Genomic DNA, 15,592 nt, shown 5'->3' on the forward strand with positions numbered 1-15,592 from the left:
GGAAAAAAAATACAAACAGGCTGCGAATACTCATAGTGCAAGCAAATGCACGAACACGCTTTAAAAACACAACTTCAGTGTTTCTGAGGATGGGCTAAATGGAGGTCTGAGTGTTGTGTTTTTGTAGAAACTCACTGACCTTCTTTCATGTTAAACTGGTTTCAAAGATAAAACTTAATGAACGAAGGTAGAGAGAGAGACACAGTGTGTTTGGTTTGTTAACACAATGCACGCTTTGCTGAACATGAAGGGATGAGGACAGCAAGGGGTTGGGACAGGAAAAGTCAAACAGGAACACACAAGTAGATGAGGTGGTTTGGACTGAAACAAGAGAGCAAACAAAGCAAAGAAAGAAAGAGAGTTCAGGAGTGGCTGCATGGGATCAAATATTTTATTCATCACACTGTAGCTTTCCACCTGAAGAGAATAAATGATTCAACCATGAGACACCTCAGGGAGATACTGGTCGCACTGGTCCCACTGCTATGCTTGTAAAACCTAATATGGATTAAAGAAAGGCGTTGGCCTATAATGTGAACTTAAGTTGTGCTAGCAGTTTCCCCTTGTTTCTAATCACGCTAAGCTAAGTTTATATCTTCATCCATACAGCAATATTATCAGCATCAAGTTTATCTTTGAGGTGCAGATCAATCGGCTGTGAGTCACAGTGTGTGATCTGGTTGGGGTTTTTGTCTGAGTGTGTCGTCCAGTCCAGTTGACAAACACAGTGTGATGGTCTCCAGGCCAGAGGATTAAATCTAAGGACAACATACAAAACCCATTGTGTCGAACGATGCTCTGTCTTTTCATCTCTGTCAATTCAATATCAGTCACTCAGCAGCGTTGTCACTAAATAAATAGGCCTATCATTCACACACACGGATACAAATGGAGAATGTCAGTGTTGTGCTTGAGTTGTGTTCATTTTTTTTGGTGGACAGTGAATTCAAAGCTTCCATTTGAAGCTAATAAACATGAGAAAAGTGGTGGTAATGCAACAAAAAGTTGTTTGCCAACCACCAGGTTAGACAAAGTGGAGACATTTTTCTGGAGGTCAAGAGAAGAAGAAGAAAAGTACTGAAGAAAAGCCATTGCTTACAATTAAGTGTATCTGAGTTGTAGTAAAGACGCATAACAGGCTCATATGCATAATCTGAAAGTTGAGCGTGCCGTGCATGTATCATTTTGACCGTGTTTCAGTTCACTACTTAACAGATCGCTGCACTATTTCACAATAAAACAAGCCTCAGGCAAGGAGTGTCTTTTCTTGTAAAACGTGCATTATGTTGGGATTCACGCTAATGATGCCCTTGGCTAACTGCCCGTACAAAATGGTGGTGAATCATTCTGGAAGTTAAGCTTTCATGTTGGGAAGGTGTCTTTTCAACAGGATAAACTGGCTTTGTCCTGCCCAAGCTGACTCACCCCGACTTAACCTGTTCGCCCCATTTTCACTAAAACTGTGTTTGTAAAATTTTCTCTGTTGCTGCAAAGCAAACGGTCACTGATATGTTCACAAGACACAATCCTACAGAACCTGACATGACTGCAGGAACATCTGCCAGATTCCTCCAGCTCATTAAAGCTGTTCTACATTCTTGGCAACACAATCAATGACACACACGTGACACCTTCACTGTTTCAATGCAGGTTATTTGGGGGTGAAAAGTGTCAGTTTGGGGGTGAAATTATTATGTTTTATTTTATTTTGAAGAGTAACCAGGCAGCTCATTAGCCAAACAGTTTGATGACCACACCCCCAGTATAATCTGAAGGTTTTTTTTTTTATGTTCTCAGGTTTTATGAGGTCATGCTCACACAAATTAACAACAGTTTTACAATACATTTCCAATAAATTCACATAAAGTAGCATTTGTGATACGTTTCTACTTCTAACCTGTCATTTATTGGGTTTTCAGACACAAATATATATTTTTCTCTATATATCCATCTACTGACACATTAGAGCCATTAACATATACAGAATATTGTATTTAAAAAAAAAAATCTATTGGTATTGTTTTGTATGAGTTAGATACCCTGGATATTCTTACCAACAATTGATTCTGTTAAAAAAAAAAAAAAAAGATCTGCATAACATGTAATTGTTTTTATTTTATCTCGCCTAACCACATGTAAAACTGCCCTATAGGCTCGTCTAAACACCAGATAAACAGACAGTGAAACTGGGTAACTCTCACCAGGCAGCCGACAAGCTGCATTTGGCCAATGTTAAAAGAGACACACCTTGGACTAGCTCCTTCCATTTGGATCTGGTTACAGGCCTACACACACACACACACACACACACACACACACACACATATCTATGTACACAAACACCTCCATGGGAACCCCTGCCAGCTCCGTCAAAAAACAATGGCTATTTGTCAGTATCAGGTGTAGTTATATAATGTAATACACACACACACAAACCCTGATAAAGAATGCATTGTGTTTTGGCTCCTGTTTTACAAATCCCACACATATTTTTCATTCACAAAAAGATAAAGAAGAAATGAAATGTTTCAGGACTTCTCTCCACCAAGATGAACTTCAACTTGAGGATGATGCACTTTTGTTCTGCAGTGACTCTGTGCTTTGATGAATCCCTGTGAGCTCCAGCTCCAGGGGGTCTGCTGAGGAGCTGGGCCTGACCTTTGACCTCCCCAGAGGGATGACAAACACAAATGTCTTACCACCTATACAGAAATGTGGCATGCATATCCTTATTATATCAAGAGTGATGTTGCCAAATATGCTACACATCAATATTCTAGTGCACAAATTGTATATGCACATTTACTTACGTGTTTGTATGATTCATTTTTATATGGTATAAGCAGTTGCAACCACATATTTTACAAAGTATGTTTAATTATATGCAAAATTACCTTTAAAAGTTATTAACCTGTCTGTCTATAAATGTCAGTCTCAGACATACACATATACATTTGCATATGTACAATATGGAAAGTTGTATCAGTCAATATTATTTAAGGATTACTGCTCTTCATGCTCCTAAAGATATACAGTCCTGTTCAGGATGGATGAATGTTTACTTTTTCAAACAAGGAGGAAAAAAACACACCTCTCCTGGATCATATTTCCAGCTCGAACCCAATTATGCTCGGGAATCTCAGATTTTCTTGCTCGACTGGTCTTGATCTGCTTTTGGGCCTCCTCCTCTTACTCCTCCTCAGACACAATAGTTCTGCCGGGGCACAAAAAAAGAGAAGTGGGTGAGAACGTCTCGGCGTTTCCAGGTGACAATGGCAGTCTCGTCTACAATGAGGTTTTCTGTCTGTGCTTGAGTTTCTTTGCACTACGTAACACAGGCAAGAGTTGTCCATATCCAGTGATGTGCAGAGTCACTGCCTCATAAACAAATTCATGTACTGATAAAATGAAAATGAAAAACAGGGAAAATTAGTCAAATGAATGATTACTGTAATTCATCAATCAATAAACAAACCAATCACAGCACAATGCATCAATTAAAACGGTAAGTTGATTGAGTGATTTGATATTTAATTTAACAAGAAATAAAAATCCTACTGGTTACAGCATCTTTAATTTAATTTCCCTTGATCTATAGTTTTGTTTTGTTTTTTATATAGATTTAGCTCAACAGTGAACACTGCTCTTTGGTTACCACGGACAACATCACCAACAACAGCGCAGGAATGTGGATACGCAGGATCTGCAATATTATTCCCCAGCAAACAGTGCACAAAAGAGAGGCTCGTGTGTGTGTGTGTGTGTGTGTGTGTGTGTGTGTGTGTGTGTGTGTGTGTGTGTACATTTAGGTTCTGGACCTGAGTGATGGAGACACATGAGGATGTTTCAGTCAGTCGTCACTTAAACAAGGGGCCATTTTAAGGGTCAAAGGTTAAGTTGTTGGTGGCTTGTAACTGGGTGGATGATGGGGAACGAGTGCTCTTAGTGGGGCCACAGAATAGTTAAATGTTTACGGGTGTGCATTGTTTTTCTACCCTCTCAAAGGAACTGTGCAAATACTATATGAGAAGAGAATAACAGGGGGTGAAAACAGGGAAACACTTTTTTGGTCTCCATCCACTGCAAAAAGCTTCAGTTTGAGAGCTTAATAGACTTAATTCACAATTTTGTTAACTATGCAAATAAAAATCCATCTTTGAAGTTCTTAAAAAATAAATAAGTATACGTTTTTAATATTTCTGAAAGTCTGAATTACACCCAAGATTTATGAGGGATGAGGTAACCTCAGTGCTTTTCACATGGTTTTGCTAATTTGACATCTATAACAGTTGTATTGTTGCCATTATTCACCTGAATAATAAGCGTTACCTGAGATGTGAAACCACAACTGATGAACTGATGTCTGTGCTCAGACTGATCCAATCTCCCATGCTCTTGTTCTTTTATACCGGGCTATAAAAAGACGGCAGCAAACTAATTATTAACTGTGAGCACTGCTCTTATAGCCTGTAACCCTATACCACACACACACACACACACACACACACACACACACACACTCACTCACAGAAAGACTAACACACACATGACTGATGTTGAACTAATGGGTGGAGATGAGTGGAGCTGATAAGTGACCAGCCAAATAAATGACAGAGCTGAAGAAAACAACATGACACAAGTAGATCAGCCATAAATCAGCATCTGGTTTTATTAGTTTATTATAAAATAGATCAATCTGAGAGTAAATAACAGTATCAAAGCACAATAATGATGCCAACATTGGTTCTTTTATTATAATTCCACTTTGGCCTCAGCACCAAGAGTCTGTCCTCTTCTTATTCCTTTAACATGTGTTAAATTAAACAGGGGCAAAGTGAAACCAATGATTAAATGATTTGTTCAACTTCCATTTCACACCTGTTCAAGTGATGAACAGACATGATCAGTGTCTCAAGTTGTCATAAGGTACACAAATGTCTGTGTATGTTCTGCAAGGTATGTACAGTAAGCATTATGTAAGCATTTCTGGAGTGTCATCACAAGTGTTTGCTCAGTGTGGTGATATTCAGCATTTTTCACTATTGTCAACAAATCCCATGAAAAAAAAGCCAAAAACAGTACAACAAGTTCCAAAGTCTGATGTTTTTCCTCCCAGAAAATAAGATCTGAAAAGTCTTATTACATATTGAGTAATGTAGACAGCCATGGAAAAGATTAAGGCACTCTGTCTTCAGATTAAAGAGTATTATTTTTGTTCCTTTGGCATAATGGCAAAGAAACATACAGCCTTTCCTGTTGGTCTGTTTATTTGCTTATGTTTTTTTTACATTACTGGAATGAATTATTCAATAACTAGTAGGACTTCTGGGGTATTGTTTTTTTTTAGAAACCAGTGGACTTGAGCCTGAGATAATGGTTGGTTTTCATGGGGTTTATTTACAATAGCAAAAATACAAGATATTGCTTCCTTCATTAAGTTTACACATTTTAAAAAAGTATTTGTGGCACATTTTGGGGGTTTTGTTCCTTTTGAATAGACAAAACTAACATCTTGACTCAATTAAGTTACAATTTACATAAATATAATCCACTCCAATCAAATTATGATGAATGGCAATTTGTAATTGTTACCGTGCTACATTAAGGAGGTCAAAGGTCAACTCAGTGACATCAAAGGCAAGATGAGGGTGCATGGGGTCGACAAAGACCTCCGGACCTCCTGATTGGCCGGTGGTGTGCTGGGTGTGTTTGAGGGAGTCCAGGGTGGCGTAGATGAACCTGGCCCGCTGCTCCTCCGACAGAGGGTCGGCCCAGCGGTGACTGGGCAGCGAGGGCGAGTGGAGGAGGAAGTAGATGGACGACATGTAGACTTTAACAAACTCCTGCTTCAGGAAATTCAAGTCTCTCTGCAAACACACAGAAAGATGAGACAATTTATTTACACAACTCATCAGCAGCTGGCACGGACGACATACTGTACACTGGATACACACTCAGGGACAAACACACACAGACACGCTTTAACTTGACGGTGGAGAAAAGCAACCCGTTTACTCATACTGACACTGCCCTCTACAGGTCTGTACTGGTATTACAAACACAGACACACATGCACTCTCATAAAATCTCACCCTTTGTGCTCTGCTCATATTGGTCTCAGCATCCAGCCAGGCACCCTGAAGGAGAAAACATCTGATCATTTTAGTTGTAAAATTGCTGAATTATGTTTTTTTCCCCCACTTACTCAGTGGTGCGCTCAAGATTTTGTTGTTCATTATATAAACTGGATGAGTCATCCTGCTTAAAAAAGCAACTCTTTCTTATAACTGTGTGTCAGGCAACTTTTAGTAACTCATTTTGGTCCAAATGCTGTTCCAGAGGCTTGTTAAGGAGGAGAAATCCTAAATACTGACAATTCTAGGTATTGAAATGTAAAAATCGCAATTATTTGATACAAAAAAAAATCAGTAACAGTAGCAAATAGTGCTTATAATACAACTTCAACAACAACAAACATGCTATAATCCCTCCATACTGACCCTGAGTGCATCCAGCAGGTCTGGTTGGTCCAACAGCACAGGGAAGGTAGAGAGTATAGGACTGCATATCAGGTCTAAAACAGACACCAACGGTATTCAAATGCTGTTTCTAAGAATAGGTGATATGTGGTATTTGGAGGCATGAAGTGTGTGTGTGTGTGTGTGTGTGTGTGTTTGGTACCTGCATTTTGCATGGTCGGCCTGTCCATCAGTAGCGTGTCAGCCAGCAGCTGTCTGTGCAGAGCCAGCAGGTGGACACAGCTCAGACAGTGCAGCAGAGTGTCTGGCAGGAGACTGAAAGGGAAGAAGCAGCCTCTAGATTAGTTTATGATTATATACATAATACTTAATTATATAACAGAATCCAGAGCAGGTGTTCAGGCTGTGTTGTTGTTGTTTTTTATCACTGATCATCCTCCCACCTGAGCTGCGTTCTGGTTCGGCTGTTCGCTGATTTTATCTTGACAATCAATTTGGGCTGACGCCGGGCCTGGAGCATCTGCTGGAAAACACCAGCTTGAGCTGAGAAAGGGAGAAGCAGAGAAGAGATGCTGGTTTTAAACTCACAACTCCAGTGTTTCTTGTTTTTTTCCCTTAATGTATTTTAAAGCCAGTCCTCTCTCAGACATCTGTTGTTGTGTCTTCTTACATCCTCTGGTGACCGAAGCCTCCACTGCTACGTCCTTCTCATAGGGAGTTCCACCGCTCACTGGCAGCTCATAGGTCCTACACACACATTAGATAAGACGTTTAAGTACTGGGTGCAGAATTACTTAAATCTCTAACGAATAACATACTGTTTCTTTATACAGGATGTGCATATAAAAACAAGTAATTAATGACTGAATGTGAAATGAAAACTATGTGTGTGTGTGTATGTATATATATATACCTGTTGGGAAGTGGATTGCCAGCCTCATCGGTCAGTTTGAGGAAAGCCCACCCACAGCTTAGGTCTCCTCTCTCACCTGTCGACTGAAACACACACAGACACATGCAGTTCCTTCATGATCATGAGGGGTTCGTCTTTCATAACAAAAGAAACAAAAATACGTCAACAGTGGTTCCCCTCTGTGTTTCTTTGTATTTTATTCATCACATCATGTGTATCTGTATGTATGTGTTTGGGTTTATCCTTACATTTCGTATAAAGGTGACTCCCAGTTCAAAGAGGATACCGAGGTTAGGAGACGTGGAGTTGCAGCGTAAGAAACAGTCTCCGTCTAGGAGGCTGGGTAGGATACCTGCCACCTGGAGCAAACACACACAAATACACTTCTGAGTTTCCTAGGCAGAAATAGTTTGAGCAAAGTATCTGACCAGACAATGAGAGGAACAGTGTGACAGTGTGTGATACCATTTCAATCATGCTGTGAACCTACCCGAGGAGAGAAGCTCCAGGTCTTGGGGCTCTTGGAGTTGTAAGTTGCCCTCACTGTGTGGATGTTACTCAACACCTGAAACACAAAGATTCATTCAGGAAAAAAATAGAGATATAATTCTTCCTAATAAAGAAATCAAGGTGATGAATTGTACACAATTCCACATTAACAGGGACATCTGTATCTAAAAGTAGTGATTTGAAAATGGATTTACAGGCTAATTTTAACTTTTAACTAAAAAATAACCAGTATTAAATGGTGTCCACTTGTAAAGGAGTAGAGCTGTATTTACAACAGACACACGCAGGATACCTGAGCTCCATCAAAGGCACAGAGGCGGACGTGTCGGCTGAGGACCTGAACTCCAACCCCGGGAGTAGGAATCATCCTGCAGCTCCACAAAGTGAAACAGACACACGTCTGGACCTGCCGAGCCCGAACCTACACAACAAGTTCAGAGAAATCTGAGTCAAGACGGCATGATCGTGACCGGATGATGAGAAACAGAGAGAACGCTGAAAGAAAGAGCGACCATCTCACCCTGCCAGTGTCAGGGTCCAGAAAGAGGTCTTTAAAGGACAGCTGTGATTGGCTGAGCTCAGGCTGAATATGGTGACTTCCTCTGTACGTGACACCTAGACGAAGACAATAATGGTTATTAAAGAAATGATTAAAGACTGGTTTTAAAAACAGAAATACCAGGAAATTTGTATTAACTGGGTGTGATTTTCTTGTAAACAATTCAGAGCTGAAATGAGTTAATTATTCAAGAAGCTGATTAACAGTACGTGTAAGTGTGTGTGTGTCTGAGAGTGTATAATGACCTTCATCCACCAGCAGTTTGTTGAGAGTTGATGGTCTGAATCCTGAAGGTATTGCCCCCATGGCAGACAGCACATCTGTTGTATCAATCTGGTACACACACACATATGAAATACACAGTATTTTTAGTTGGGCACATGAACAGCGGTATCAGTTCTAGTTGTTATAATTAGAGGATGTAGTTGTACCTCAGTCAGAGCTTTTCTCACTGTGGACCAGTTTGAATTTAAAGCTCCGCTGTCACAGAAAAAAAGACAGCGTTAACATTACGATCACTACATGTTGTTGTTTGTCATCCATAGACATCATTCGACTTAATTTCTACAAAAAATTTAAAAGTTGAACCTCTGTTTGTCTCGATCATTGGTCAGTTCTTCACCATCTTGCTCTTCCTCCTCTGACTCCTCCCCATTTTCATCACTGTCACCATCATCATCGTCGTCATCTTCATCATCATCATTTTCATCTTCATTTTCATTGTCAAAACCAGAGCCAATCTGAAAAATTTGTGTTTTGTTTTACAGTAACACATCAAAGTTACTTCAATGAAAATTAGGGCGGTTTATTATGAATACTGAAGTTTCGTTTTAATTTTAAACCTTTTTTAATACACATCATGTTCACAGTTATCTTATATGTTGTACAAAAGTGCTCAATACTTGTTTAAATGAACAGTATAAATAAGCAATAGTATTTATTTAACACTGTGTGGTGCAGATGTTTATCAGGTTGTGTACCTTCAGGTAGTTTTTTGGTACCACTCCTCTGTTGCCTTTAGTGTCCTGAGCCAGCCACCATCCATCTGCTGTCTTCCTGATAATCCTCAATATGTCCCCCCTCTTTAAAAAAAAGTGGGTAAATTCAAAGTCATTTCACTTCACGTTAGTCCATGCATTGCCTTCAAAGAGACTTTTTTTGTTTTTGTTTAAAGAAACATTTAAAAGAGCAAAGCAGATGAAACTCAATTCGTGATAAGCAGGTATGAAAATTAAATCTGGGAACAAGTCTGTCTGTCTACATGAGATAAAGTACCTAGAAATTGTATATCACAACTTGTTGTCCGTGCTCATTCTCAGTGCGTGAAACAGGAAGTACTTCACCTGAACAGGCAGATCTCCTTCCTGGTCTCCTTTGAAATCGCAGAGGACAGTGTAGACGGGAGGGTCTGACTGAGAGAATGGTTTCACAGCTTGGTTCTCATCTTCATCCTCATCACCGTCAGCATCATCTTCATCATCATCATTACTACTGTCTTCATCATCATTGTCCTCACTGTCTTCCTTTGAAACATCACTGTGGATGAATGCAAGACATTTTTAACTTTAGGTGTTTAGATGTTTTAAAATTGTTAATTGTTAGCTCTCAGGTCACTGACCCTGCACCGGTGCTCGGCCCTGGTGGTGAAAGCTCCAGAGAGAGCTTATTCAGACGCTCCATGATGTCCTGCAGTCGTCTCTCCTCTTCCTCTTTCCTCTTATCATAATTTCCAACGGGAGCCAGCTCATCAGCCTAGAGGCAAATCATGAATTTTTGAATCAATAACATGCAGTGTTGTGGTCAGTTTATTCCAAGATTTATCACAAACTTCAAAGAACAAATTACCTTGATGTCTACCCCAAAATTGGTTGTCAACAAACTTAGGTTTAACATTATTTGTGGGGACAGCACATCACTTACCTTTGTCAGTTTCTTTAGCGTCCTTTGTGTCTTCTCAGCCGACATCTGGAGGTCTTGACATCTGTTTGGAATTAGACAGATTTAAAATGAAACTACATTAGTTTCAGTGAAAGTCTGGAGGAGGTTCCTGGTCTTAACTGGAGTTGTAGTTTAGGGAAACGATGCTTTGGCTCTGTTAAAGCTGTTTACCTTCGAAAAGCCTCTTCAGTAGATCCATCCTGTTTCTGCACATCCTTCACCAGACTGTCAACCTGGGTTAAAAGAACCATTTAAAAATATATATTGAACACAGGACAGTCAAGCAGCAGGTCTTGTAATCTGGTCTTTGGTTTGTCTCCTCTTGTGACCATCTTAAACAGAAATTGTGCATAAAAAATGAAGATAAGACGCCATGCTGCAGGCAAGTCTTCATTTAAAATCATACATTTTTATGTTTTCCTAGTTCTTGACTGAGCTCCACATTAAACACCCTGTTATCTACTTTACCTTGGTGTATTCTACAAACTTCGGCATTAGTTTCAGCCATCAAAAGCCTGTACTTTTTCAAATAAATCCAAATGTTTACCTTTGTTTACATTGATTACCGCTGAAATCAACGTAATCAGAGGAGGCTACAAGGTAAAACGAACTCTAAGACGAACTGTAATGATAAAACTGGGCCAATCAAACTTCCTCTAACGAAGCTGCCCCACCTCAAACTCTGGGATCGATATAATTGATAAACAGAAGATCATTGCCTGAAATAACTCTGCATCAACTTCTCTTGACATGCTAATATCCAGTTCAACACTGTGGGAGTTAAAGCATCACTTTGCGACAAAAAAAAACACACAAAGCAGGCAACAATCTGTAACAAACCTGTTTTTTGATTTCGTCCACTTCTCTCTGGACAAGCTGCAAAGGTCCCTTTCTCTTTGGTGGCATTTGTTCGTCGTTTTATGATTCATAATAATCTATAATGTGTTAGCGCGGTGTTAGCAGGTCCTTGCTACAGTGGCTAGCTGACGCTACACTTCCACTGGTCGCTAGGCAACCGAGTTCTTCTTCAGGCGTTGCCTAGAGGGAGATACCCAGATTATATCTTGTTTAGTGTGAGTTTATGATTTGTAAATATATTTCAAGAAAGATATGTGGTATGTTAATCGTTTTTATGTTTGGTTTATTATCAAATTGAATTTATTATACATAAAAAAGAGAAACTATCTGACACGCCTCTTCCCCCTCTATCAAGCTACCGCCACCTACTGGCTGGAGGACGGAGCTGTTGGGGGAAAAAATCGAAGTTGCTTCTTTTATTTTATGAGGTTAGTACTGTGTATTTTCGTGATTACTTGCAAAGTAAGACTTTATCATGTTACATAGGACAAAAGGAAAGTAGTGTTGATTTAATTAAATGAGACAGAGACACGTGTGTATGTGGAGTTGTGTAAGAAACCTCCTGATAACCTACAGAGGGCGTACTATTCATGTTGTGAAACATGCTGCCTTTAGGTTCGCCTCGTTAGCTTTGAATTCTTAATATTAATGTCGAAAATTTGATCCCAAACCACATATTGTTTCTACTCAGTGTGACATGTTAACAAATTTAGCTTTAATGTTTTGTAAAAGTAATTTTACAGTCATGTATTTACTCTCTTGACAATCAAAGTTCTCGGAATAACGACGTCCTGACGTACGTGAACGCAGCAAATACAACCTTCCTCCATTCATGTCCCACCGTTATGTCATTTACCTGTCATGGCTGCCCCCATCGCCCTCATTCAAGGCGCCGGCAGAGGACTGGGGCTTGAATTTTGCAAACATATCCTAAAGAACAAAACACCTGCTGCCGTTATAGCGACATGTCGAAACCCGGACGGTGCTGCCGAGCTGCGGGGCCTGGCCGGCCAACACCCGGGGAGGCTGACGGTCCTCAGGCTGGACGTGAACCGGGAGGAGGACATCAGAGGAGCTGCAGAGCGGGTTAAGGAGAGCTTCGGTCGGCTGGATTTGATTGTCAACTCGTCGGCAATGCTTCACCCATCTGGGAAGGGAGAGACCAGTCTGAGAGATGTCTCTGCTCAGGTAAAGCATGCTATTTTGATTGTTGAGTGACATTAAAGTGCTTTTAAGTGGTGCATCTTTTTCTGTCATTTAGGAAATACAATGTACTTTACAATACAGGCTAACTCACAGCTGTTGAAATCCAATACTTGGATTCTGGGTCAGATTATGCTGCCAAGGAACAAGCCTCCTGTTACATTGACAAAGTCTATCATTTTGGGCAACTAGACCTCACAGTAAATCTATAGGAAATCATATTTTGTGACCATATAATCTTGGATGCAAAATTTGGGTTCACTATGAAATCCAGTTTAAAAGTATTCAACCATATTTTTGTGAAAATATCATAAACTTGTCAACTTTGTGTCCATGCGGAGGTCCGGGAAACCACCAGGTGTCTCTGTTACCTGGAAATGAACAGGAGGCACCACCAAAGCCCACCACCATCTTAAATGTTTGAACCATGGATTTGTACTGATTTTTTGATTGATTTTCTCTTCTAGGGCATCATTTCTACTTTGACAACCAACTCTGTGGGTCCACTGGTTATGGCAAAGTATTTTGCCCCTCTCCTTCAGAAGGGTGGAGGTAGTTTTGGGCAACAGCCAGCAGAAAAAGCTAAGCAGCACAGTGGCATCATCGTCAACATCACTGCCAAAGTGGGATCCATCGGTGACAACGGTAGGCATTGTAGAGCAGAAAACAGGTTACAATACAGAATCCTTTTATATACATGAACACACAGTATGTACACCCTGTTACCTTGAGTCTAACTTCCTGCTTCCTTTGCCTTCTTCTCTCAGGTCTTGGGGGTTGGTACAGCTACAGGATGTCTAAAGCTGCTCTCAACATGGCCACCAGAAATCTGTCTATAGAGCTGGGCCGTAGTCGACCCAAGGTAGGCTTGAATGTTAACTTTTTTTTTAATTCCATGAACAAGACCCAGTCCAGCAGAGAAAGTGTGTTTGGCTGGGTATGGACTTAAAGAGCTGATCAACTTGTTTCTGATTGTTTCCAGGTGGTGTGTGTATCCTTACATCCAGGAACAGTAAACACAGACCTCTCCCGGCCTTATCACAGGAATGTGCCAAAAGACAAGTTGTTCAGCGCCGAACACTCTGTCAGCTGTTTGATGAGCATCATAGAGGCACTGAATATGGAAAAGACTGGCAAGGCGTACAGCTGGGACGGGACTGAGCTTCCTTGGTAGAATCTATAAAAGGACAAAGAGGATTTATTCACTTCTGGTCTTGTTCCGACTCTCTCTGCAGCATCTAAATGTGCAACAAGCCATAACATTGAAAAATCTTCAGAACTGAATATAGTTCTGTAAAAGTGGTTCCTGATGCAGTCGCGGTCAAACCAGTCAAAAACAACCCTCTCCCACTACCTCATAACCAGCCAAAGTGCTTCATTGAGCTGTGACACTAAACATAATGTGTGCAATACCATCATGTGAAGGCCTTGTGTCATCGTAAGACTTCATACTGCTGTAAATTTGATATTGATCTAATGTAGCATAACTTGGGCGTACGTTGGCAGTAGAAATAACATATAATAATCAAGTTTTTTTTGCAGTATCAGTGGTTTATGTGTAAGGAATAGTTTGACATTTTTAGGAGATATGATTATTTGCCTTCTATCCAAGAGTTAGATGATAAGATTGATGACACTGCAAACATACAGTATTTGTTCATTCAGCTAAAATGAACTAAAACAGGAGATTAACCCGCCACAAAGGTAGAAAGAAATCCACCTATCAACACATCTTAAGCTCACAAATGAACGTGTCATATTTCATTAGGCAAATAAGTACACAAACTCAATTAAGTAACCTTGGCAAGTAAAAGCATATTTCCCAAGATGTGGAACTATCCCTTTAGATATGACACATCAAACAATTCCAGCTATTATTTGTTGTGTTTAATGCCTTATTGTCCAATAAAAATAACTTTTTCTCATTACATTATTCCATGTGTCACAGTGTCCAGGAATCACAATGTGGTGCCACTGATACATTCAAAACAATATCTTGAAATCAGACTGAAAGCAGGCTTTTATAGGTAACAGTAAAGAGCTAGGCTACTTGATATATGTTGGAAATGGGCCCCTTTATGTAAAAATATTTGTTATCTCAGAAATGGTCAAATATTTATCCTGTAAATCACTGCTTTAGGAACAAATCTGCTGTGCAGTCTATCTGTGATAGTGTTTATGTTTGTGCAGGTCTTCTTTACAGAAGAAGTGGAGAGACGTGGGATGACTAATTGGCTGTAATGACTGAGCTCAATCCTGTTAAGGGACTTACACATGACGGCTATACACGACTGACCTGATTCTTAACAAATTGAGGTTACCAGGTTAATTTATTTATCCGTAACTACATTCATCTAATGAAGACATTAAATAACGTCTCCACTGAGACTGACATTTACTCCATTACAGAAACCAGCCTACATGAAAATGATCATTGAGCATTCCTTACATTTGCTTCATCTATTCAGACAACACAACATGGTTAATTACCTTTTATCCAGGAGATGGCAGCATTTAGAAACATAATTAATGTTCTTGACTTTTATTATGGAAATGATTGCATCTGTATTTCTACTGCATTGTGATGGTTTTCATTACAATGCACTTCTGGTAACTGATTGTTTTCCATAATAATCCCTCAATTGCTGAGATTACTGTACATTTGTATTACTGCACGTGTCCACGTTTTCTGGTGAGGGTCTTATATAATGATTCTTTTTTTTCTCCTTCTCTTTGTGGCACGTCTTAATCAGTATGGCATTTCGTATGGTATTATTTAACTATCCAGTGACCTGTAGTATCTGCTGTACTTAGTTACTGTATGACTATTCAACAATCTTATCGTCTGTTTTTGAAAATATCACATTACATTTTCTGTGCAACAATTTCTTCACTATCTCTGCTTTGCACTTTCTGATTAATTTTGAAGTGTAATCAATATCATTTATAGAGCAATTTTTTTTTTGTTGATATTTCATTTGAATGGCTTTTGAAAACTGAAATCTGAACAAGGAATGACCTGCAAAGAAAGAGAGACAGAAAGGTCAAGTTATGGTTTGCTCTCACAAGCTGAGATTGATGTTGTTTGGCCTTTGTCTTGCCTGATTTGAGCTTGCTAATCAATGCTCTGTT

General features: G+C 39.7%; 2 protein-coding genes across 2 annotated transcripts; one reads left to right on the top strand and one right to left on the bottom strand.

The window, feature by feature from the left end:
- Window positions 1-4,644: 4,644 nt before the first annotated feature.
- Window positions 4,645-11,411, bottom strand: nphp1 (nephronophthisis 1). Its single transcript, XM_085799505.1, has 20 exons — window positions 11,240-11,411; window positions 10,571-10,632; window positions 10,382-10,442; window positions 10,080-10,213; window positions 9,805-9,997; window positions 9,442-9,543; window positions 9,050-9,201; window positions 8,893-8,941; window positions 8,707-8,794; window positions 8,423-8,517; window positions 8,195-8,323; window positions 7,883-7,957; window positions 7,641-7,751; window positions 7,393-7,475; window positions 7,150-7,226; window positions 6,923-7,022; window positions 6,682-6,794; window positions 6,501-6,574; window positions 6,093-6,137; window positions 4,645-5,867 (listed from the first exon to the last, which is right to left on the bottom strand). Exons 1-20 carry the CDS (start codon window positions 11,303-11,305, stop codon window positions 5,589-5,591), a joined length of 2,088 nt encoding a protein of 695 aa, XP_085655631.1. The 5' UTR covers window positions 11,306-11,411; the 3' UTR covers window positions 4,645-5,588.
- A 674-nt stretch (window positions 11,412-12,085) lies between these two features.
- LOC146973218 (uncharacterized) lies at window positions 12,086-13,683 on the top strand. The gene is made up of 4 exons (XM_085799511.1): window positions 12,086-12,445; window positions 12,928-13,105; window positions 13,228-13,322; window positions 13,443-13,683. The coding sequence occupies exons 1-4, from the start codon at window positions 12,119-12,121 to the stop codon at window positions 13,632-13,634; spliced, it is 792 nt and encodes a 263-aa protein (XP_085655637.1). The 5' UTR covers window positions 12,086-12,118; the 3' UTR covers window positions 13,635-13,683.
- The last annotated feature ends 1,909 nt before the right edge of the window (window positions 13,684-15,592 follow it).

The sequence above is a fragment of the Trachurus japonicus genome, chromosome 15 (genome assembly GCF_045865225.1).
Source record: "Trachurus japonicus isolate A0001 chromosome 15, Traja_1.0".
Taxonomy (NCBI): Eukaryota; Metazoa; Chordata; class Actinopteri; order Carangiformes; family Carangidae; genus Trachurus; species Trachurus japonicus.

Coding starts and splice junctions, on each gene's coding strand:
- nphp1 (XM_085799505.1), bottom strand. CDS start 11,305: ATGCCACCAAAGAGAAAGGGACCTTTGCAGCTTGTCCAGAGAGAAGTG. Junction 10,214..10,381: donor CGCTAAAGAAACTGACAAAG/GTAAGTGATGTG, acceptor ATTTGCCTCTAG/GCTGATGAGCTGGCTCCCGT. Junction 8,324..8,422: donor TGGACCCTGACACTGGCAGG/GTGAGATGGTCG, acceptor CTTGTTGTGTAG/GTTCGGGCTCGGCAGGTCCA.
- LOC146973218 (XM_085799511.1), top strand. CDS start 12,119: ATGGCTGCCCCCATCGCCCTCATTCAAGGCGCCGGCAGAGGACTGGGG. Junction 12,446..12,927: donor TGAGAGATGTCTCTGCTCAG/GTAAAGCATGCT, acceptor TTTCTCTTCTAG/GGCATCATTTCTACTTTGAC. Junction 13,106..13,227: donor GGGATCCATCGGTGACAACG/GTAGGCATTGTA, acceptor TTCTTCTCTCAG/GTCTTGGGGGTTGGTACAGC.